Source organism: Mandrillus leucophaeus, unplaced genomic scaffold (genome assembly GCF_000951045.1).
Source record: "Mandrillus leucophaeus isolate KB7577 unplaced genomic scaffold, Mleu.le_1.0 Scaffold363, whole genome shotgun sequence".
Taxonomy (NCBI): Eukaryota; Metazoa; Chordata; class Mammalia; order Primates; family Cercopithecidae; genus Mandrillus; species Mandrillus leucophaeus.
The window spans coordinates 919,451-941,253 of NW_012103843.1; the positions used below are offsets into that span (position 1 = coordinate 919,451).

Here is a 21,803-nt window from a genome sequence, read left to right on the forward strand (position 1 = left end):
GGCACCCATGGTGCCGATGCCCTGCGTCTGTGCGGGACCCCAGGCATCCATGGTGCCGATTCCCTGCATCTTTGTGGGACCCCAGGCACCCACGATGCCGATGCCCTGCGTCTGTGTGGGACCCCCGGCACCCATGGGGCTGATGCCCTGCGTCTGTGGTTGTCTCTCTAGGCTTCCTGTTTGGGCTGAAAGGACCAGAAGGAAGACCAGGCTTCCCTGGGCTTTCCGGCTCCCCCGGAGCCCGCGGACCGAAGGGATGGAAAGGTAAGAACGTCTGGGAGGGATGGGATAAGGACAGCATGGCCTTTCCGACTCCCTCACCTTACAGAAGGTGAAATCCGTCCCCCACTCATGTGTTTGGAGATGAAAATGAGCCTGCATGTCCCTCGCAGCCTCCTGTCCCCATGACGGTGACACTGAGAGGGAGTCGCATGGAGCCAGCAGTGCTGTCTGAGCACTCGGCCCCCAGGCTCACCGTCCCTGCTCTCCTTCCTCTTCACTGACCTTCCTAGCAGCACTGAGCCCGATGCTGAGTCCTGTGCTGGGTTAAAAGGGAAAACAGTTATTTCTTAAGCTGCACTCAGGTAATGTCTCAAGGGCTCAGCTCCAAGGCATTGTAACAGAGGTCTGTAGAGAGCTCTGTCCATGGCAAGGTGCTGGTATAGTCACCATCTCTGGTCCCACTGAGACTTGGTGGAGTGACGTGGCTTGCCTGGGTCTCCCTTCCTGTTGATGAGGAGGTGAACTTGGAACAGGTGGTCTTTGCACCTGACCCTTCCCAGTCACCTCAGGGACACTGCCCCTAGCTCGAGGCCATCCTCTGTGAGGCTCTGTGGGCCCGGTGTGGTGCAGAGTGTGCTCCTGCTCAGCTCTCCCCTCTCGGAACACAGCGGGGCACTTCCTGGCACTCACCACGCCCTGGCCGTTTTGGCATATGTGGGATGTGCGGTGCATTCAGCAGCCCACTGTGGATGGGCATGGCCTGATAGCAGGCACCACAGGGCCTGGAGGAAGCGGGGCCTCCCCACTGGGCATCATCTCTGCCCTGGGGAAGCCAACCCCTGCTGCCAGCATAGTCCTCCCTTGCGCCAGGCTCCCTGGGTTCAGCTGTGGCAAAACAGAGGAAGAGGTCAGGCATGTCTTCCCTGCTCACCCATGACCTTTCATGACCTTGGCCTCTGAGGCCAGGGCTCTTGCCCTCCCTGACAGCTCCCTGGAGCCAGCTCCTCCCCTCGGCCCGCAGGCCCAGTGGTGGCAATCTTCTTCCTTAACCTCCTTCACACTCCCCGCAACTCAGCCTGCGCCTCTGAGTGTGGTCCCAGTTTTTAAGTATCTTTAGTAAACATCAGAGTCAAATTCTGAACCCCATGAGACTGTGAATGAACACTTGAGTCGCTTAGTCTGAGCCTCAGTTTTCCCATCTAAGAAATGGGGGTCCTAGTGCCCATCAGAACAGGCAGTGTCCATGAAGCACCAAGTGCGGCGCCCCACTCTCCCCGCCACGCTGAGAGGAATGCGGAACAAGGAGGCCCTGCTCTCCCTCCTCTGCAGGTGACGCTGGGGACTGCAGATGTGCAGAAGGCGACGAAGCTGTCACAGGTCTTCCGGGACTGCCAGGACCCAAGGGCTTCGCAGGCATCAACGGGGAGCCGGGGAGGAAAGGGGACAAAGGAGACCCCGGCCAACACGGCCTCCCTGGGTTCCCAGGGCTCAAGGTGAGGAACAACTTCATCATGAAGCTGGCAGGACACTGTGAGGCCTCCCCAGGTGTCCCGTTCTTGCCTTTTATCTCCTAAGTTTATGCAGCTTCAGACCAGCAACACTCATGGACCCAAGGCATGGCTAAACCATTCAGAAACCTGCATACTCCAGGGTGGACTTTGTACACGTCCACTGGTGAGACTGAGAAGGGGCGCTGCTGTGGGAACCGCAGCCAACAGCCCTTGATAGAGTTCAACGGGGTCACCACTTGCCCCAGAAATGCCATTCCTGGTGTATCCCCAAGAGACTTCAAAGCACGTGTCCACACAAACACATATACACCAATGTTCAGAGCAGCGTTGTTCAAAATAGAAGGTGAAGACTATCCAAATGTCCATCACCTGATGAATGGATCAGCTAAATCTATACAGCATCTAAACCGTAGAATAGTGCTCACCTTCACGTGGGAGCGAGGTGCTGATGCATACCTCACTGTGGATGAACCTGGAACGTGTTATGCCATGGGGGTTGAGACCCACACAGAAGGACATGTGCTATCACATGCTCTCTCTTTCTATTCTCATGAAATGTCCACACAGGCAGCCTAGAAACAGGAAGTCGATTGGTGGCTGCCACAGGTGGGAGTGGGGGTGGGGAGTACCTGCTTAATGGGTATGGGGTTTCTCTTTGATATAATGAAGAAGTTCTGGAATTAGATAGGAGTGATGGTTGGACATCCTTGTGAAAATACTAAAAATCACCGAATTTTATGCTTTAAGACAGTGAATTTTGTGCTATATGAATTATATCTCAAAAAAACCTATCAATCATTTTTCATGTAAAAGACATTATTTATTTATCAAACGTTCACCTTCTCAAGTTTAGCAAGACCTGATTTAGCATTGTTGGAAGGCTTCCTTCACCGATAAAAAGCAAGACCTTTTGGTTTTTAAACCGTACATGTGCTTGTGTGGAGGTGTGGACCCCCCACACATCAGCTCATGCCTTTATTCTGTGCCTTGTGAAAAGATCACCTGCAGCAGACCTTTCTTCCATGGCAGGTTTTAGCTGACCAAAGAGTTCAAAGTGAATTTCAGATGGAGACAAATTATACTTTTTGTTGATTTTTTAATTTCAAAAAAGAACTTTGGGAAATTTATAAAGCAAAAAGTTCATTATTTTGCATATTCAGCAATAGAGGAAAAACAGTTGGTCAGGACACTTGGCCAAGGAAATGGAACAGATCTGAGTCCACAGCATGGAACAGAACTGCAGCCCCGCAGAGCCGTGTTGCTGACGGTCATGACTCCCCACTGCTTCATGGCACGGAGCTGTGCAGGTGAAAATGAGACCCGGGCACCTCGCTGATCCAGGCCCTAGGTTTTCTCAGAAAACAAACAGGAAAATTTAACCAAAAATAGCGGCTGCTCTGTTTTATCCCAGCTTAAAAAGGATACGGTCTCCGAATCACGGCTGTCTAGCAGTAACAGTGGCTCCAGTATTCAGAAAAAGTGCATGTGGTGAGAACTGCAAATATACCAATGGCAAGGCTAGTAGGATCCTCAGTTGTTTAAAAAGTGACCAGATATTTCTTAGAAGCCAAATGGATCCCATTCTGTGCCCCTGAAATGTCTAAAACCTTCCGAGCACACACGTCCGCAGAACTTTTGTTCAGACGCCTCTGGCTGTACCTGGTGTCCCGCACTGAATGCTGTGATTGTGTGTCTGGAAACCCCACTGCAGTGGGAATACCTGAGACCATCTGGGAGTTTTTTGGTTCGTTTTTTTTGGGTGGTTTTTTTTTTTTTTGGTTTTTTTTTTGGTTTTTAATATTTGTGCTGGTAGAGTCTGGCAGGGTGCTTGAAGTATGGGAGTGGATCAATAAGTCCATGCCTCCATCCATGTAACCAACATATATTGATTGATTGGGCCTGGTCTGTCTGTGAGGAACTCTCCTAGATTCTAAAGTAATGTTGCAAAGTGCTAAATACATCAAGAATCTGTGGAATTTTCTAGGAGAAGGGAAACTCCCAATCACTTGCAACATTCCATTTAATTAAAGCAACTCCACACATTCCCATATTCTTGGAAATAGCGTCAACCAAGATATGCCCAAAGTTAGCACAGCTCATTTGAAAACACTACCCTGACAGGTACCCTGCTCATCGTGGAAAGAGCTAGACGCGATTTTCCAGGCTGCGATTTGAGAGTCCCTGCAGGCAGCTTCTCTCTAAAGTATCTTTTTCTCCCAACCTTAACCTCAGTGCAAGAAACAAATGTCTATTAAATACCATTTATTGTTCTCAATATTATCACAAAATTTTATCCTCCATACCTGGATTAACCTACTTGGCTCCTAAACAGCCGTGGTTTAGAGGAAGCCACCTTGACCTTTAGTTCAGCGCTTCTCAAAAGGCGCTGAGCCCGTGGATCCCTGGGGCCTCTGTGGACACAAAGGCAATGATTCAGCTGCCCCAGGCTGGAGCCTACACATCTCCACCACTGGGCAGAGCCCAGGGACACTGAAGATGGGCCTAGGACCTGGGTTTCCCTGTCCAACCACCTGTGGCTACTTCCACTGCATTGTGTTTATTTATTTATTTATTTTTGGAGACAGAGTCTCGCTTTGTCGCTCAGGCTGGAATGCAGTGGCAAGATCTCGGCTCACTGCAACCTCCACCTCCCAGGTTCAAGTGATTCTCCTGCCTCAGCCTCCCAAGTAGCTGGGATTACAGGCGCCCACCACCGTATTCCACCACCACACTCGGCTAAGTTTTTGTATTTTTAGTAGAGATGAGGTTTCACCATGTTGGCCAGGCTGGACTCTAACTCCTGACCTCAAGTGGTCCTCCCGCCTCAGCCTCCAAAAGTGCTGTGATTACAGGAGTGAATCACTGCGCCCAGACGCATTGTAATTATTTAAAATTAAAGGAAAGGTACCATCCGGTTCCTCAGTCCTGCCATCCACAGTTCCAGTGCTCCACAGCCACTGCAGCCAATGGCCCCACACTGGGCAGCTGGACGGGGACGTGTCCAGCATCGCAGAAAGTGCTCCTCGGGTGGCGCTCGGCTTGGGGACGGGTGACTGCCTGCCTGCTGTGTGAGATGAAAAAGCTTGCCAACCATCTTCTCAGATGCCCTCACAGTACGAAGGAGGAAGACACTTTTTTGTCTTGTTTTCCACAGGGAGTCCCTGGCAACGTTGGTGCTCCTGGGCCCAAAGGAGCAAAAGGAGATTCCAGAACAATCACGACCAAAGGTCAGTTCCTCCCTGGCCATGTGGCTCCTGGGGCACTGAGCCTTCCTGTGGGCGCCTGCCTGGGTAGCTTCACATAAAATCCCTTTCCAGGTGAGCGGGGACAGCCCGGCGTCCCAGGTGTGCCCGGGATAAAAGGTGATGATGGCAGCCCAGGCCGTGATGGGCTCGACGGATTCCCCGGCCTCCCAGGCCCTCCTGTGAGTAGCCACAGACTGCGGCAGCTCCGTCCTCTCTTCTTCATCCTTCAGGTTCTCCAAACACCCAAGAAGCAAACAGTATTGACGCGAGCACTAAACCCACCCGTGCACAGGACAGGTTGCTCATTCTGCTCATTCTATTTTTAATGAGCAGAAATCAGATTTTTTAGGAAACGGTGAATGAAGTTGGAAGCCAAGCTCCAAGTGAACATTTAAAAGTCAATGAGCAAATAAATATTTGTCGTGGTGTAACAGACTAAGACTCCCCCGCCCAAAAAAAGTAGAATATTCTAAAATGGGTGACAGAACCCTATTTTTCCAAGGTAAATCGTAAAATATACAATTTCATTTTTGCAACTAACATACACTGGCATTGAAGGAGGGGCTATCTAGTAGCCTGCAGAAACCCCAGCATCATTTCCTCGGGGGAGGCTGGGGTCAGAGGCAAGGGAGGCAGCCACGGAGGGAGACAAGACCCCCTCCTGTGCACCCTCCGGCCTCTGAGCCTCCCCTGCCACCACACCTTTCCCACTGCCAGTTCTGGAGCGTTCTCTTCTCAGGACCCTGCAACCTTATTTCTCACGTCTTAATGTCTAGATTCCATTTTCCTCCCGCTGGTCACCAAGCCTATGCCTCCTTAAGCTCTTTGTACTGGTTTCCTGGGGCTGAGGTCACAAAATGCCACAGACTGAGCGACTTAGACATCAGAAATGTATGGTCTCACAGCTCTGGAGGCTGGAAGCCAACATCAAGGTGTCTGCAGGGCTGGTTCCTTCTGAGACAGTGTGGGAGGATCTGTCCCTGCCTCTCTCCCGGCTTCTGGGAGCTCTGGCATTCCTTGGCTTATAGATGGCTATCTTCTCTCTGTGTCTTCCCATCATCTGTCCTCTCTGTGTGTCTGTCTCTGGGTCCAAATTTCCTCTTTTTGTAGGGAGAGTGGTCACATTGAAATGGGCCCATCCTAAAGACCTCATCTGACCTTGAGCACCCTCAAAGACCTTATTTTCAAATAAGGTCACATGTCTGAGTCCTGGGGATTAAGACTTCAGCATCATGGGAGGACGGTTGAACTCATAATTCTCTTCCTCCTCCTCAGAGCCTCACACCTGAATTCTGTTTGCAGCTTATTTGCCTCATTCCATAACCCATGTCTTCTCTAGTTTTAATGTGGGTCATGTCTGTAGCAACACTCTTGAGTGCAGTGGTACAATCAAAGCTCACTGTAGCCTTGAACTCCTGGCTCAAGCCATCCTCCTGCCTCAACCTCCCGAGTACCTGGGACCACAGGTGCGCGCCAGCACACCCACCTAATATTTTTAAAATTTTTTGCAGAGATGAGATCTCTCTATGTTGCCCATGTTGGTCTCAAACTCCTGGGCTCAAGTGATTCTCCCGCCTTGGCCTCCCAAAACATTGGTTTTACAGACATGAGCCACCACACCTGGCCCACATCTTGACAGTTTAAGTGCAGTTTTTTGGGGCCAGAGAACACAGATAATTCTATGATTGGGTGTCTTAAAAATCTTATCTGGGAGGCAACAGGGTTAAATAAGAGGCAAAGCCATAATTGGTCACTTTAGCCAGAAGAGAAGGATGAGTGATGATTCCTGTGGTTGGAACAGTCTTTGGCCTGTTCAGTGTCATGTGGGGTGGGGGTGGTGAGTGTGTATGTGGTGTGTGGTATGCTGTGTGTGTGTGTGTGTGGTCTGTTTGAGTCTGGATTTGTTACAGTAGTGGTGGCCTTCCCTGGAGTCGGTGCCTTATGAAGTTGGTGATCAGGAGGTGCACCTGTCCAGCCTTGGGGTTCACCCACCCCTGCAGCTCCTAAGCGTGGCTGCCAGTCTCAGCCCAGCTGGGGGCGGGTGGTCGGAGCAGGGTAGGGGTAGGGGTGAGGGTTAGGGTCAGGGAGAACCCTGCAGCCTCAGCTTCCCATTCTCGGGGTGTAGGGGCTTTTCCCAGTGCTTGTGTGCCTTCCTTGTTCGGTAGCATCTCTAAGCCAAGAATGTCAACTTCTGACTTTAGAAAACTCATGATCCTGCCCTCGCCACCTTCCAGTGGCATTATCGCCATCGCTGTCCACTAAGTTCGGGGCATCTGCCCTGTGATCTCTGCAACAGACTTGTGTCCCCCTCCCCTATGAAAAAAAGCTAAAACACAGGGGTGCACCACTTAATCAGGGTCCCATAAATAGAGAGGGCTGGACTGGTGTCCCTGTCCCGCTCCGTCATGCCTTTGACAAGGAAGGGGCTGTGGTGTCGGTGGAGAGCAGGGTTTGATTTCTTACAAGCAGCTGCCTCGTTGTTGTGAGAACACCCAGCCTCGTCCCATGCCTCGGCAGATGGGCTGGGGTTTATGTGCACAGCTGTTTCACCAGCATGTGGGGACAGCACCAAGCCAGGCCGCGGTGTGTGCACAGATCACACCAGCATCACTGCTGCCGGCCTCCCCACCCCATCCCTGCACCTCCCGCCAGCACCCCCTAGTTGGTGCTTTCATCCACAGGGCAGCGCCTCTCCATTCCCAATCCTGTAATCTCTCCTGACTTCTGAGAAGCACACGGCTCTTTCATTGTCCAAATTAGCTTCCTTTCCTTTAACAACGTAGCATCCCTTATGAATAGGAGCCATTTCACCGACGCTAAATTATAGCAACAAAATCCTGTGTTTCTCCCTCCTCCCGCAGTAGAACAGAAGCCTAGGCCTTCACTGTTCTGGGGCTGCAGGCCCAGGCTGATGCAGGGGAGCTGGCGGGTGGGAAGAGAGAAATGCTCAAGCGTGTGCACATGACTTCCAGAACCGGCTTCTGTGGCATTGCTTAGACTGCTACACAGTCTGTCGCTGGCTCCTGTGACCTGGCCGACCGTAGCAGTAGGTTCCTGTTCATCTCTGTTGTCTTTCTGTTCTGGATCCATAGCTCAGAATTCCAGGAAATGGGAAAGGAAACAGGGAAGTCGAGGCGATCTTTAACATTAGTATATATTTTAAGAAATAAACTATTTTCACACAGGGCGATGGCATCAAGGGCCCTCCCGGGGACGCGGGTTATCCAGGAATACCTGGAACGAAAGGTACCCCGGGAGAAATGGGTCCCCCAGGACTGGGCCTTCCCGGCTTCAAAGGCCAGCGTGGTTTCCCTGGAGACGCCGGCTTACCTGGACCACCAGGCTTCCCGGGCCCTCCTGGCCCCTCAGGGACCCCAGGACAAATAGGTATGAAGGAATCCTCCCGTTTACCTTTCACAGTCCTGAGACATTCCACGCTTTCCTTCATCAGTGTGGACGTTTCCCGGGAGAGTCAGAGGAGGATGCTGTTTGGCCTCATCTGTTCTCACACGTACAAGGGATGACCCAACTGTGGGGTTTCTGGGTCCCCACCAGCCTCCCCTCAGCAGCTGGAACACGCAGCCTCTCCTCTAGGACTGCAGTGGTAGAGGCCTTGCCCAAAAGTTCAGAGGTGGCTTTCCCGTTCCCTGCCCACGCCACAGCCTTCCTGCCCCCTCCAGCAACATACGCGACACACATACCTTCACACGTGTGCACACCCCACAGGAGCCGGTCACTCTTACCTGTTTCAAAATTGCCTCACCCTGTCCTTTGTCTTCCCCCCAGATTGTGACACAGATGTGAAAAGGCCCATTGGAGGTGACAGACAGGAGGCCGTCCAGCCAGGTACTCTGGGAAGTGCAGGTGGCTTTAGGACACTAGGGAACTCTCAGTTGGTCTGCTGGTTTTGCTCTTGCAGTGTGCATGGAATAGGAAATATTAATAATATGTGCAAGGCACGTTTGATTTCCACAGCACTAGCAGAGTGGCCTGGTGAACACTATACATTGCATGAATAACAACCTGGTAGAGACGGAGAGACATCTGACCAGTCCCCTCTCATCAGAAATCCTTGTTCCCTGGAAAGTGCCAGTGCATTCCAAGTCAGCTCCACAGGCACGTGTGCTGCCAGGAGGGTCCAGGCAGAAGAGCCCAGCCCAGAACACAGGCAGTGGCCAGGATGTCAGGCCAAGATGGGAGCCTGGTCCAGATTCCCAGGCTCACAGACAAAAGAAAGCTCCAAGAGTAACTGTTCTTGCAAGAGAGCCTCTTAGACAAAGGGCAGACAGCACAGTACCGCAGCTGGAGTGTCACTGCTCCCGGCCACACCAACCAGAAGTGCGCGCAGCCTTGATTTAATGTTTTAAGGTGTCTAATTGCTGTGGTGCACTCTGAAAGTAGATAAAGTCCCAAAGGAGAAGTCAAATAATTCATTTTGAGATCACAGGCTATCTCCATCGCTGATAGACGCTTCCAGACAAAAGAAAAGCATCCACACTGACTTGCAGGGTAGCAGCCGGATGAACTCCGTTTGCACCCAGGCTACTGCCCTGCAGGAGGGACTCCATTGTTTGCCAGCGCAGTGTCCGTTTTTATTTGACTAGACTGGCTTAGTTTGCATTTTATATGAATATTTTGATTTCATTACACAATGAAATTAAACTTGTATTTACGTCAGAACCAAGATGAATTAAATCATTCAGTGACTCTGATCCCAGAATGGTAGCCGGTTTGCACGGCTGGTGCTTTTGACCTTGGGGATCCCCAAGGTCGTGGGATTGCTTGGGCTCATCTTTTCTCCTTTCTGTCCCCAGGTTGCATAGGAGGGCCCAAGGGATTGCCAGGCCTGCCAGGACCCCCAGGACCCTCAGGTAATGCACAGAGGGAACCCGGAGTGCACCCAGCCTTCCTCCCACATCTTCACGCTTCTGTGTCTCCCTCGCGCATCTTTCCTCTGATCCTGTATCCCCCGTCCCAGACATGATCGTGTCCAGCATCTCAGCACAAACTGGTCTTGCACCTATGGGGAGCCCACTGTCGTTTGCCACTATAGAAAAAGGAGTCTGGTAGCTGACACTTAGTTGGGGCCAGGCTACAAGAGAAAATTCAGCCATGGCTGCAGGGGAACGCCCCCAGGGGCAGAGATGGAAGCCTCGTGTTTAGGACTGGAAAGGGGTTGTACCTCTATGTATTTTCACTTTATGCCTTTCCATCCCAGGATCTAGGGGAAGAACCTACAGGAGAGGATTCTTTCTTTTGGGTTTTGACTGACAGGAAACAGGAATAAACAAGGCTAGAGTGTTTATCGCTAGCACCTGGGAGGACCTGGGCTTCGATCTGCTGGCCCAGGCCATCTCCCAGCCTGTGTGAGAAAGAGTCTGGGCGCTCTTCACAGAGCCCGTGCCTAGGGCCACCCATGCTTTCTCGGGGATGGCGTGTCCAGTGTTGGCGGTGGGGCCCTGGACAGCCACCACTGCTTTTGGGATCCCCTGCCTGTACCCAGTGTCTGCTGCCCTGCGCTCCAGGGTCTCCGTGGGCCTGTGGGCATCGGGGAACACAGAGCCAGGGCTTCCACTCAAGCCGGAGGAGGGCTGGAGCCTGAGAGGTGGCCCTGTGCCCGTGTCCATCAGCCTGAGGAAAGCGAGTTCTCTGAGCGGTAGGAATTCCCCTTTGGATGTCTCTTCCACTCGGCCTGTGATGGGGCCGGGGAAGCAGGTCACTTGGATAACAGTGTTGCAAGCACGAGACACAGCCAGAGCTGTTCTCACTTGTTCCTTCTGCAACTGAGTCCCCACCTGTGCAAGACGAATAGTGCAGACGGGCATTCTAGACGCTTCCTGCTGCACAAATCATGCCCTCACCACTTCCCATGATAAACTGTAAAGAGCGACACCAGTGTAGTACGACCAGCACTGAGAGTTAGGAAAGTGGGTAGACACACTGTGTGTGCCCTGCGCCTCAGGACGTATGCGGAGTTCACCATGATCACAGGGTCTGGGAACCACAGGACAAATGTAAGGTATCATTTGCACCATGAGCAGAGGTAAAGGCTCCTTGTGTTGTCTTCTGAGAACTGAGCTTGTATCTTCCGCATTCCGTTAGACCTGCCCCGAGTCTAATTCCATTCTTGGATTTCAACACCGTCACTCATACAGCAACCCCCAAAATGGTGACAACTCCACATGTCTCAGATGGTCAGGGAGAACCAGAGGCCAGCATGCTCAACACACACCCGGACCACAGCCCTGTGCCAAGGCCGGTCACCGGGAAAGCCTCAGAGGCCCGAGTGTGGGTTTCTGTGGCTTCGGGGCTCCCCAGCCATGCCCAGTTATTTCCATTTCACACCCAGGCCCCCATTGCTGGGAGCCCCTTGCTGGCCTCCCGTCCAGTCCTCCCTCTCACTCCTGCTGTCTGCACACCACTTTCCAAGAGTGGAGGGTGGGTTTGCATCACACACATCCCCTTCCCCAGACGCCAGGAATGGGGATGAAAAAGCGTGGCAGTTGGGTTTTGTGACATTGGTGAGGAACCTCAGCCCTTCAATTATCAGAAAACACTTCTAGAGCCCACACACTGGGCCAAGCAGGGTTCAAGTGTTTGAGAAGAGTCAACTCATAGTCCTCATGGCGTCCCCATGAAGCAGGCAGTCATTCTCCCCACTTTACAGATGAGGAGACTGAGGCACAGAAAGTTGTCAGTGGTCGCATGGATAGAATAGGTAGGGCCAAAATTTACAGCCCGGCATTCTGACCCCACCGCCAAAGCCCTCATTTAGAGCACCGTAGAATCTAATTATTGGATATTATTATTCTTATGGTTCCAGTCCGTGAGCAGGATTTTAAACACTGAAAATCATTCTGTAAGCCTGGAGGTGCTGTTTCAGGCTGACATTCCCCCCAGCCCCACTATTTCCCAGTTTCATGAGATCCACATTAAGTCGGATGCCAAGCATGACCACACCCATTTATCCTCGTGGGACCTGATGTGGTCTGTGGTTTATTTGGGTGTTTAGGTGCCAAAGGCCTCCGAGGAATCCCAGGCTTCTCAGGAGCTGATGGAGGACCAGGGCCCAAGGGTTTGCCAGGAGACCCAGGTCATGAAGGGTTCCCAGGACCCCCAGGTGAGTTGAGATCAGACCCCCATTCAGCCCCTGGGTTCCAGGGCGGGGACCTGTGTGTGGTTCGTCAGCATCCAGCTCTATTATCTTCCAGTTTGTAGAAACTGTTTTGACAAATACTTGACAACTTTTGCATTTGTCCTTGGGAGATTAGAAATTCTTGATTTTTCGTCACTGATATTGTACTGGGTTTTTGCAGAAGCTACCTACAGATCTTGCAGGGAAAAGGAGACAGGTGTTGTGGAATGGCTGTCCTCCGCAACACCTGTCTCCCGGGTATGTCCTCAGTGTTAATCATGATTAATATTAAACATTCTAAAGACAACACAAAGTTATCCTCTCCTGAGAGAACCCTTAAAGGCATAAACAGCCCTCTCACGATGTGGCTGCAAGAGCTTAAGGCATTAATTTGTATGTGGAGGAAAACAAGTTTTCCCTTAACCAGCTCTGGTGAGGAGTACGCACTGCATGTCAGTGTGCTCTGGAATGCAGCCTGGCATCCACAGACGTAGGTATCCTGCAGTTGTGCCACAGGTGATGTGCATGAGTGTGGTGGCACTGCCTTGACTGCAGGGGCATGCACGTCTTTTTTTTTTTTTAATGAAATGGAGTCTCACTCTGTCACCCAGGCTAGAGTGCAATGGCACAATCTCAGCTCACTGCAACCTGCACCTCCAGGGTTCAAGCGACTCTCCTGCCTCAGCCTCCCAAGTAGCTGGGATTACAGGCATATGCCACCACACCTCGCTGGTTTTTGTATTTTCAGTAGAGACTGGGGTTTCACCATATTGGCCAGGCTGGTCTCGAACTCCTGGCATTAGGTGATCTGCCCGCCTTGGCCTGCCAAAGTGCTGGGATGACAGGCGTGAGCCACTGCCCCCGGCCACACACGTCTTCAATAGTGTGTGTCTAGTGAAACCGTGGAAGCCATTATGGACAGCTTTCCACCCAAGATGAAACATCCTTCCACAGGGCCCTGGACAGGTTCTTCCAGCCTCTGCTGGAATCCCGCTTGTCACCTAGAACCTGTGGCACATTGGAACCCTCTTGTTGCTGGAAAGTTCCTCCCTGGAATACAGCCAGCCTCCCTGGGCTGTTCTCACTGGGCTGTTCCTGAGCCACACAGTTGACTTCCTCGTAACCACACACCCTGAGAGAGGGGCCACATCTCCCACAGACGTCTCATGACCAGGCAGAACTGACCCCGGGAACACACACTTTCTTGTAATGATATCTTTCCATGCTGTTGGAATTCTGAGTAACCTTCTAGGACCCCCACTTTTCAGGATTCCTTTGCAGCTGGGCTCTAGAAACTGAATAAAGCGCTCCCCATGTCTGGAATATCACACAGAACGTCGGGACTGTTGCACCCTTAGGTTGAGCATCCTGCAGATGTTCCCAGTGAGGACCGACTGAACCCTGCCCCTCCCCTGATCTCCACTCAGATGGCTGGTTTAAGCCTCAGTGCAGAAGTGTCTGTCAGTCCCTGATAGATGGTATCTTTCTGAATTTTGTGCTGCAGCCCATAGGGATTGTTCCAAACCCCGACCCTGTTTCCTTTCCTATGATGGTTTCTCCATGTTTTTCAAAATTGGGAAGCAGACTTACTGTGTCTGTATCAAGACCCTGGTCAAAACAGCTCTGCATTCGAGTGAAGCAAAGGAAGTCTCCAGGCCTCTGCCCCAGGGATGGGTCTCTGCGGTATTTATTTAGTATTTTGAAGCGCAGCATTGCCACTCTCATGATTTCATATATACTAAGTTTAAGCATTCATGATTTTGAGAGGAGGATGATAATTCTTGAACATTTTCCTGCTGTGAGTATAAAAGTTCTATGGTAATTATGATTGGAGTGCACAGCCGTGTCTGCGTGAGCGCCATACGGGGCTCCCCTGTAGCGGGGAATGGATGGGATGTGCCCATTGTCAGGCGATTTGGACAGTTGCCCACGTGAGTTGGGAGCCTGTTCCACCATCAGATGTGAGCCCTTACGTCATGAACAGGGAGGCTGGGGCAGGCCGGGGGTGGGTGGTGATTGAGGAACTGACCGGTTTCCGAAACGCACGTCACTTTTTATGGTGCTGAAATAGAGTGCACTTCCGTCGCCACATGCAGAAGAGGTTAAAACGCCCAATTCAAGGATTGCAAAAATCAGAGAGAGTCTGTTCTAGATCTAAGACCCACACGTGCACACCCAAGCACACGGCTCCCCGGGTACAGTTTGTAACATTGCCAGGGGAAGTCTTGTCTCTTCATTGTGAGTAAATCACACCGTTGAAACTCTGAGTACAGTCTAGCTGATTAACGTCAGGTTAATCCAGATCCTTTATCCTGTGTTCCAATCACTCCCAGCTCACAGGCGGGGATGGCTGTACAGGCCCACGAGGGCCCAAGGCCCTGCTTATTGGATCTTTTTGGTGGGATACACCCCACAGAACACAGAGAACGTTCCCTTTTCCACATCCATACATAGGAGTGCCGAGCCTGTCGTGTGCTCGATCCTGTCCCACAGAATCACCTGCCAGTCTCATCATTGCAGGTTTCTCTCCTGCATGCACAGCGGGGGTGGTGGTGACCTCAGAAGCCTTTCGTTCTGAGCACAGCGTGACTGTCAGCTATGGGGAGTTCATTCTGAGGCCACGTCAGGGCTGGCTGCACTGAAAAAGGAAGTGACCTATGAGATCATTTTATCCAGTGGCAACCACAAGAGACACAGGACAGCCACCTTCCCTCCGTCCACAAATGGGACTTGATGATTTTCATGGTCCATACAACAGAGGGGTGTCGTTCCTCTTTGAAGCGTTTCCAAACACAGTGATGGGTTTCTACCAGGGAGACGTTACGGCAGGCAGCATTTTGGCTTTGATGGCCCTGCTCGTTCCTGCCTCCCTGGGATTTCCCTGTTCCTCACTCACCACAACCTAGAAGGTCCTACAAAAAGCTGTTCTTATTTGCAAAGCAGGGGAACCCATGAATTATGCAAATCTGGGTGCAAGGAGGCGTTCTTAAGGGCTTGTCCACCTTCGCTCAGTTTTAGGGCTGGGGTCCGGATGGCGGGGGAAGCAGAAGAAACGTAACCAACAGAACAACGTGGCAAAGGTTGTAGGTTCCAAGAAGGGCCACAGGGACAAGGGCTGGAGCTGAGGAATGCCTTCTGAGGACCCCATAGCCAAACATTTGCTGTTTCCAGCCTCTTTTTGACACTTCTCTTAGAACGTCACCACGCTAACTTGTGGTTTGGGGCCCACCCATGTTTCCTTTTAGGGTTCATAGGACCCCGAGGATCCAAAGGTGCAGTGGGCCTCCCTGGCCCAGATGGACCCCCAGGTCCCATCGGCCTGCCAGGGCCAGACGGGCCCCCTGGGGACAGGGGCCTTCCTGGAGAAGTCCTGGGAGCCCAGCCCGGGCCACGGGGAGATGCTGGTGTGCCTGGACAGCCTGGGTTTAAAGGCCTTCCCGGAGACAGAGGCACCCCTGGATTCAGAGGTGAGTGCCCCACCGGGGAGCCAGGGGCCCCATCGCAGCTGCACAGGGCCTCCAAGGGCGACCCCAATCCCTTCCAGGGGATTTGGTAGGAAGCAACAGCACCCTATGGTGTCAGCCGTGCGTACCTTCTCCCGTGGCCTTCCAGTGCTCCTTTAGAAAGTGTCTGTGACAACACCGTGATACCTGCGGTAGTCGGTGCAGTCTGGCCATCTGAGAACTTTGACAGGTGTGGATTAACTGATGTAATCTGTTGTCAAGTTGCATATGCCTGGCCGTGATGGGGGCCGTGACAGGCTCACCGGTTTCCTTGGCATAATCTGTACAGTTGGTATGAGGAAAAGATGATGAGCCTGACCATGCTTAGTCAGAGGTGAGGAAGGAAAATAGGAATAATCTGGAATGCAATTTTATTGGTGTAAAACTTCATACTTTTTGAAAATGTGTTAATGTTGTTTACAGTGTTATCAATGTATCTCTATCAAAGTAGACAGAGCACCCACGTTTTTTTTTTTTTTTTTGAGACGGAATCTCGCTCTGTCGCCCAGGCTGGAGTGCAGTGGCCGGATCTCAGCTCACTGTAAGCTCTGCCTTCTGGGTTTACGCCATTCTCCTGCCTCAGCCTCCCGAGTAGCTGGGACTACAGGCGCCCACCACCTCGCCTGGCTAGTTTTTTGTATTTTTTAGTAGAGACGGGGTTTCACCATGTTAGCCAGGATGGTCTCGATCTCCTGACCTCGTGATCCACCCGTCTCGGCCTCCCAAAGTGCTGGGATTACAGGCTTGAGCCACCGCGCCCGGCCAGCACCCACGTTTCATGAGTGACAAGGCACCCAGTGACTTTAAGGGTTCAAATGATGCCAAATCGGCTTTGGGAACCCCAGCCCCAAGCTTTAGTGAAAGATGATGCCGTGGACAGCAGGTGTTCACACTGGGTGAAAGAAGTGGGGAGAATGCGATGGAATACATTAAATGTCTCCAGTGATAGAGTTTTATTCATGTAGTTATTTAAATGTTTCAAAGACTATTTTTAAATGTGGCACAGTGTTCAAAATATAAAGTCAAGTGAAGAAAACTGGGTTAAAACTGTACTTATTGTGCCATGTCCACTCTGCCAGTGTCTAGTTATTTGTAGGAATGGAAAAGGGCAGGAAGGAAATGCCCAGTGGTAGTCATTATCCCTGAGTGACGGTGTGCGTTACCTTGATTTTATCCTTTATACTTCTTTGCGTTTTCCTGATTCCTTAGAGTCCAGAAAAGCATGAAGTACTCTTTTAACAGAATGAGTGTGTGGAGGGAAATGCTGTCTGTGACGAACAGTCCAGAGTCGGCCCCTACAGCTCTTGTCTCTGATTCCCGCAGGAAGTCAAGGGATGCCTGGGATGCCAGGGCTGAAGGGCCAGCCGGGCCTCCCGGGACCTTCCGGCCAGCCAGGCCTGTCCGGGCCTCCAGGACAGCACGGATTCCCAGGAGCTCCTGGCCAAGAGGGGCCCTTGGGGCTGCCAGGAATCCCAGGTCTTGAAGGTGAGACTCCAGCCCTCCCATAAACGTGTAGGATCCTCACTGGTCCTGCCAAGAGAACTAGCACTGCCTTCTCTGTGGAGCTCTCAAACTCTGTTCCATGGAACCCCTTAAGAGCTGCAGGGGTTCCCAAACCAGAACATGTATTTCGCCTAACAAGGAGACATAAACAGCTGGAGACATCGGCTCATTCTCTGTTCCTGTTATGTATATTAAGGATCTAGGGGAGGTTTCATCAGGAAAAAAGAAAAAAGAAGAAATTCCCACTGCAAAAGTTCAGAATCGCCGCTCTGATGTGGAGAGGAGAAATTGTTTTATGAAAGTGCAGGGTGTGGGTTGGAAGCAGGTGGAAAACTGGGGTGGGGAGGCTGGAGCAGAGTAGCGGGGAGGGGAGCCTCGGCTGCATGCCCACCACACACAGGCCAAGGCAGGTGGCAGAGGTGGCCCGGAAGACAGCAGGGCACAGCATCCATGGACATCACCCAGGGCTGGCCAGGCCACTCTCCCAGCACTCAGCACAGCCAGTTTCCCAGACTTCTACGCTTCATGGTCCAGTGAAACTGTCAGTGCAGGTTGGAGGAATCAATACACATTCCCACCTTTTTGTTTTGTCCAGAAAAACAGCTTTTTAAGGAAGTGTCTTATGTCACCAAAGGACACTGTAACTGAAAAGTGGGAAAGATGCAATTGCTTAGTAAGGAGTGGTCTCCATGGACCACAATCTAGAAACTCTCAGTCTTAGCATACTTCTCTGGTTTGCCAGTCAGGCGACAACTTTGTCCAGGACCTTAGCAGGTCTTTCTAGGGAACTGCCGCGCCACTGGAAGACGCACACTGGCTTCCCCCATGTGGGGCCTCGCCTGTGTCCAAGAGCTGGGGGCTGGACTCAGGCAGGGCCCACTCCCCCATTGCCGCACTAGCCACTGGCTTCCCGGGGTAGCAAACCTGAACCAGAGGTTCAGGCTCCTATCTCAGTATTGACAGGGCGGCACTGGTTCTCAGCTACTGAGAATCAGCTAAACACGGCCTCATGTGGTGCTTACGAGACCCATGGGAAAGCCTGTCCTGAACCAAAGCCTACACTTTATGTGGGGAGAGAGACACACACATTAAAAGGCTCCCACTTGCCCTGGGCAAGCCAGCAGAGTGACAAGGCCACGCGGCCCCCAGTGACCCAGAGGAGGCGGGGACAGGCAGGTCAGAGCAAGCCCAAGGGGAGAAGTACCTGGTACCAGCAGGAGAGAAGGCTGGGACTCGAATGCAGGGTGCGCTCTAGGAAAGGGGGACCACCCCAGCAGAGGCAGGATTGCCCAGGGAACACTTTGGAGCCTGTGATCCCCCAAACCGGCTGGGGAAAAGAACCTGGTATGAGGGGGCTGGGGGTTTGGATGGGAAGATTGAGCCGAAGGTTGGGAGGAGTGAATGCTGGAGCTGAGGAGTTACAGCCCCCAGGCAGTGCAGGCTTTTGGGAGTTTTTAACAGAAAAATGCATTAAGAAGGGATTTTAGGGACCCAGCAGGCAGTCCTCGGACGGCTTGGAGTCGGGGGAGGCGCGAGGACAGCTATGGGCTGGGAGCTGCCAGGCTCACGACAGTGGCACTGGTGAGATGGGAGCACGTAGACCAAAGAGGCAGCGGCAGCCAGTGGGCAGCTGGAGGGTCCCCCAGACTAACTCCGGGCTGGAGCCAGTGATGTTTGCGAGGAACAGGCCAGCTCTTGACTAGCCCCAGTGACCAGGGCCCCCCACTCACATCAGCATCCAAACAGCTTCATCCCTTGGCTTCTGAAGGCTGCAGTGGGAAAGCCATGTTGGTTGGCACCCCCCAGCACAGCCTCAACTTCCAGATAAAGACCTCTCCTGAAAGGCCAGCCCCAGGGTCCCACTCAGGCCACACTTTGGAAACTCACCCCAACATGGCGGCATTCCACTTTCCTTCCAAGAAGCTTTTCTTACCGAACACTCAAAAGTAAGATGATGTTCTTTCTGCTGTAAAAGCAGAAGAGAGATTTCCTCTGTGTGTGTGTGTTTGTCCACCCTCTTTGATTTGCTCCTCTTCCCGACAGGTCTGCCTGGAGATAGAGGGGACCCTGGGGACATAGGCGCTCCTGGCCCTGTGGGCATGAAAGGGGTCTCTGGTGACAGAGGAGATGCTGGCTTGGCAGGGGAGCGAGGCCATCCAGGAAGCCCTGGATTTAAAGGAATTGATGGAATGCCTGGGACCCCCGGGCTGAAAGGTAATTGTGTGACTGTGACGAGGGATCACTTTGCGGGGAGGTTGGGTCTGATAAACTGTGACCTGAGACAGCTCTGCTGGGCACCTCTGTGGGCCGCGGGGCTGGCCTCACACGTCTGCAGATTGGAGGCCTTGGGACTCTCCTGACCCAGGAGACAGCAGCCTCGGATCGGCTGGTTAATGCTGCTTAGACGCTGGTGAGACCAACGTGCCTGACAAAGCCAGTTTATGAATTTGCCAAGACAAACTGCTCTTGCCTGGGAAGCATCATGTTACTGTAAATGTGACCATCTTACTGTAAATGTGACCACACACAGGGAGATGTGTGGAGAGGTCCACTCAGGAGCCTGGATTCAGATCCAGAGGTTATTTGGTGAATTTGAAACCAAAGCAAAGCAAAGTAGTTGGTTACAGGGATAGGTTTATTTCAGCACAAGCAGGCCAGTCTAGAAGCAGAGCCCTCCATCCCGTGAACATTGCTAGAGACACACAGTTCTGTCCTTCCGTTGCTGGAGACACATGGGTTGGTCTTTCCATTACTGGAGACATATGGGTCTGTCTTTCGGTTGCTGGAGACACCTTGGTCTGTCCTTACGTTGCTAGAGACATTGGTCTGCCTTTCCATGGTCCTGTGTCGCGTTTCCGTGCCAGGTGCAGTGTTGCTGCTGCCTTCCTTTCCAGCGCGCCCCTCTGCCTTTGTCTTGATGGGCCTGTGGGCCAGTGGACCTGCATCACCTTCAGATTTCCCTGCTAGTCTTCCTGCCTGACCTTTGTGTGTTTCCTTGTTGCCAGCGTCTGGTCGGAAGACAGGCTGGCTCTGGAATGCTGTCTGTTAATAGCAGAGATCAACAGAGAGAGTTGCTCAGAAGATGGTGTCCCCGGAAATCCCTGTTTTAGGCTCAGAATCTTCTTTCTTGAGTCACATTGCCGAAACGTTACAGAGACGTGAGATTAAAATGTCCCATGCATTTTATTCATGTCTAACCCAGCACTTTTCTCTTTTCCTCTGAAGGAGAGAGAGGCTCACCTGGGATGGATGGTTTCCAAGGCATGCCTGGACTCAAAGGGAGACCCGGGTTTCCAGGGAGCAAAGGCGAGGCTGGATTTTTCGGAATACCTGGTCTGAAGGGTCTGGCTGGTGAGCCAGGTTTTAAAGGTATGTCCCTCTCTTAACATCCTCCTAACCCTTTCGTGGTGGCGTGACATTGCCCAGAATGAATTTTTGAAAACCCATGCGTCCAGGAACCCTAAGCTAGATGAAACAAACAAAATGAACTATCAAAAACTCAAAGGCTTTATCCCTGCCTCAACACACTGACCATGTGATAAGGGAATAATCCTAACCAAAGGAAACTGTTGAGAACCAAAATGATGGCATCGCTAAGAACCAAGTATGTCATGAAAACATATTCCACCATGAGTATATTGTGGTAAACATAAAGGGGGGCTGGTGAAAAGCAGGGAACAGATGAGTTCCAAGAGAAGGGAGTGATATCCGGTGCAGGAGGACACAGCTTTCCAAGTGGAAGCATGTAACACAGTGCCAGAGAGAACGCGGGCCACACGTGAGGTGGGTTCAAACCCCACGCCGACAGGCATCTCAAGACCCCCCAGGTCAGGCCCCTCGTTCATTGAGTTTATTACTAAGAAGTCACATTTTCGTGACTTCTGTTCAGATGCTTTTGTTCTGAAATAATCACAGTGGTCTCTAAAAACTTAATGACTGAGAGTGAGTGTTGGTGAGGAGGTGGAGAAATGGGGGCCTTCATAGGCTGCCGGCAGGAGTGTAAAACGCTGCGGTCAGTGTGCAAAACAGTTTGGCAGTTAATTATAAAACTAAACATAGAGTTACCCAGAAGTTCTACTCCTCGATGAAGATCATTGGAAATATAGGTACAGACAAAACTGAGGACACAAATGCTCATGGCAGCATCCTTCATAGCAGCCGTAATTGGAAACAGCCTGAAAATGCATCGACTGATGAATGGATGAGTAAAATACGGCAGAGCTGTGCAGGGGCACATGCAGTGCTGCAGAAGGATGGGGCTTTCAGACATGGCGCGTGGGCAGGCCTTGAGAACACTGACCGCGTGTCGTCTGACCGCGTGTATATGAGATGTCCACAGTAAGCAAATTTACGGAAATGAAAAGTAGGTTCGTACTTTCCTAAAGCTGAGGGTTAGGGGAGAATTAGGGAATGGCTGTCGGTGGTTCCAGGGTTTCATTTTCTGGGATAAAGTATTCTCAGGTTAGATAGTGCTGCCGGCGCACAGTTCTGTGAATACACTGCAGTTATGTAACTGTTCTCTTTACTGGAGTGAGTTGTAGGGCATATAAATTATACATCAATAAGCTGTTTTTTGTTTTTTGTTGTTTTTTTTTTTTGAGACGGAGTCTGGCTCTGTCACCCAGGCTGGAGTGCAGTGGCACGATCTTGGCTCACTGCAAGCTCCGCCTCCCGGGTTCACGCC

General features: G+C 51.8%; 1 protein-coding gene across 1 annotated transcript in view; it reads left to right on the top strand.

Moving 5' to 3' along the window:
• Positions 1-21,803, top strand: part of COL4A2 (collagen, type IV, alpha 2) — a 220,499-nt gene that overhangs the window by 157,506 nt on the left and 41,190 nt on the right. Inside the window, exons 21-32 of the mRNA XM_011989799.1 lie at positions 172-264; positions 1,552-1,715; positions 4,888-4,960; positions 5,051-5,157; positions 8,164-8,365; positions 8,765-8,824; positions 9,793-9,849; positions 11,991-12,098; positions 15,359-15,580; positions 16,940-17,101; positions 19,163-19,333; positions 20,345-20,488. Coding sequence (XP_011845189.1) covers positions 172-264; positions 1,552-1,715; positions 4,888-4,960; positions 5,051-5,157; positions 8,164-8,365; positions 8,765-8,824; positions 9,793-9,849; positions 11,991-12,098; positions 15,359-15,580; positions 16,940-17,101; positions 19,163-19,333; positions 20,345-20,488 — 1,563 coding nt within the window. The remainder of the gene's footprint in view (positions 1-171; positions 265-1,551; positions 1,716-4,887; positions 4,961-5,050; positions 5,158-8,163; positions 8,366-8,764; positions 8,825-9,792; positions 9,850-11,990; positions 12,099-15,358; positions 15,581-16,939; positions 17,102-19,162; positions 19,334-20,344; positions 20,489-21,803) is intronic.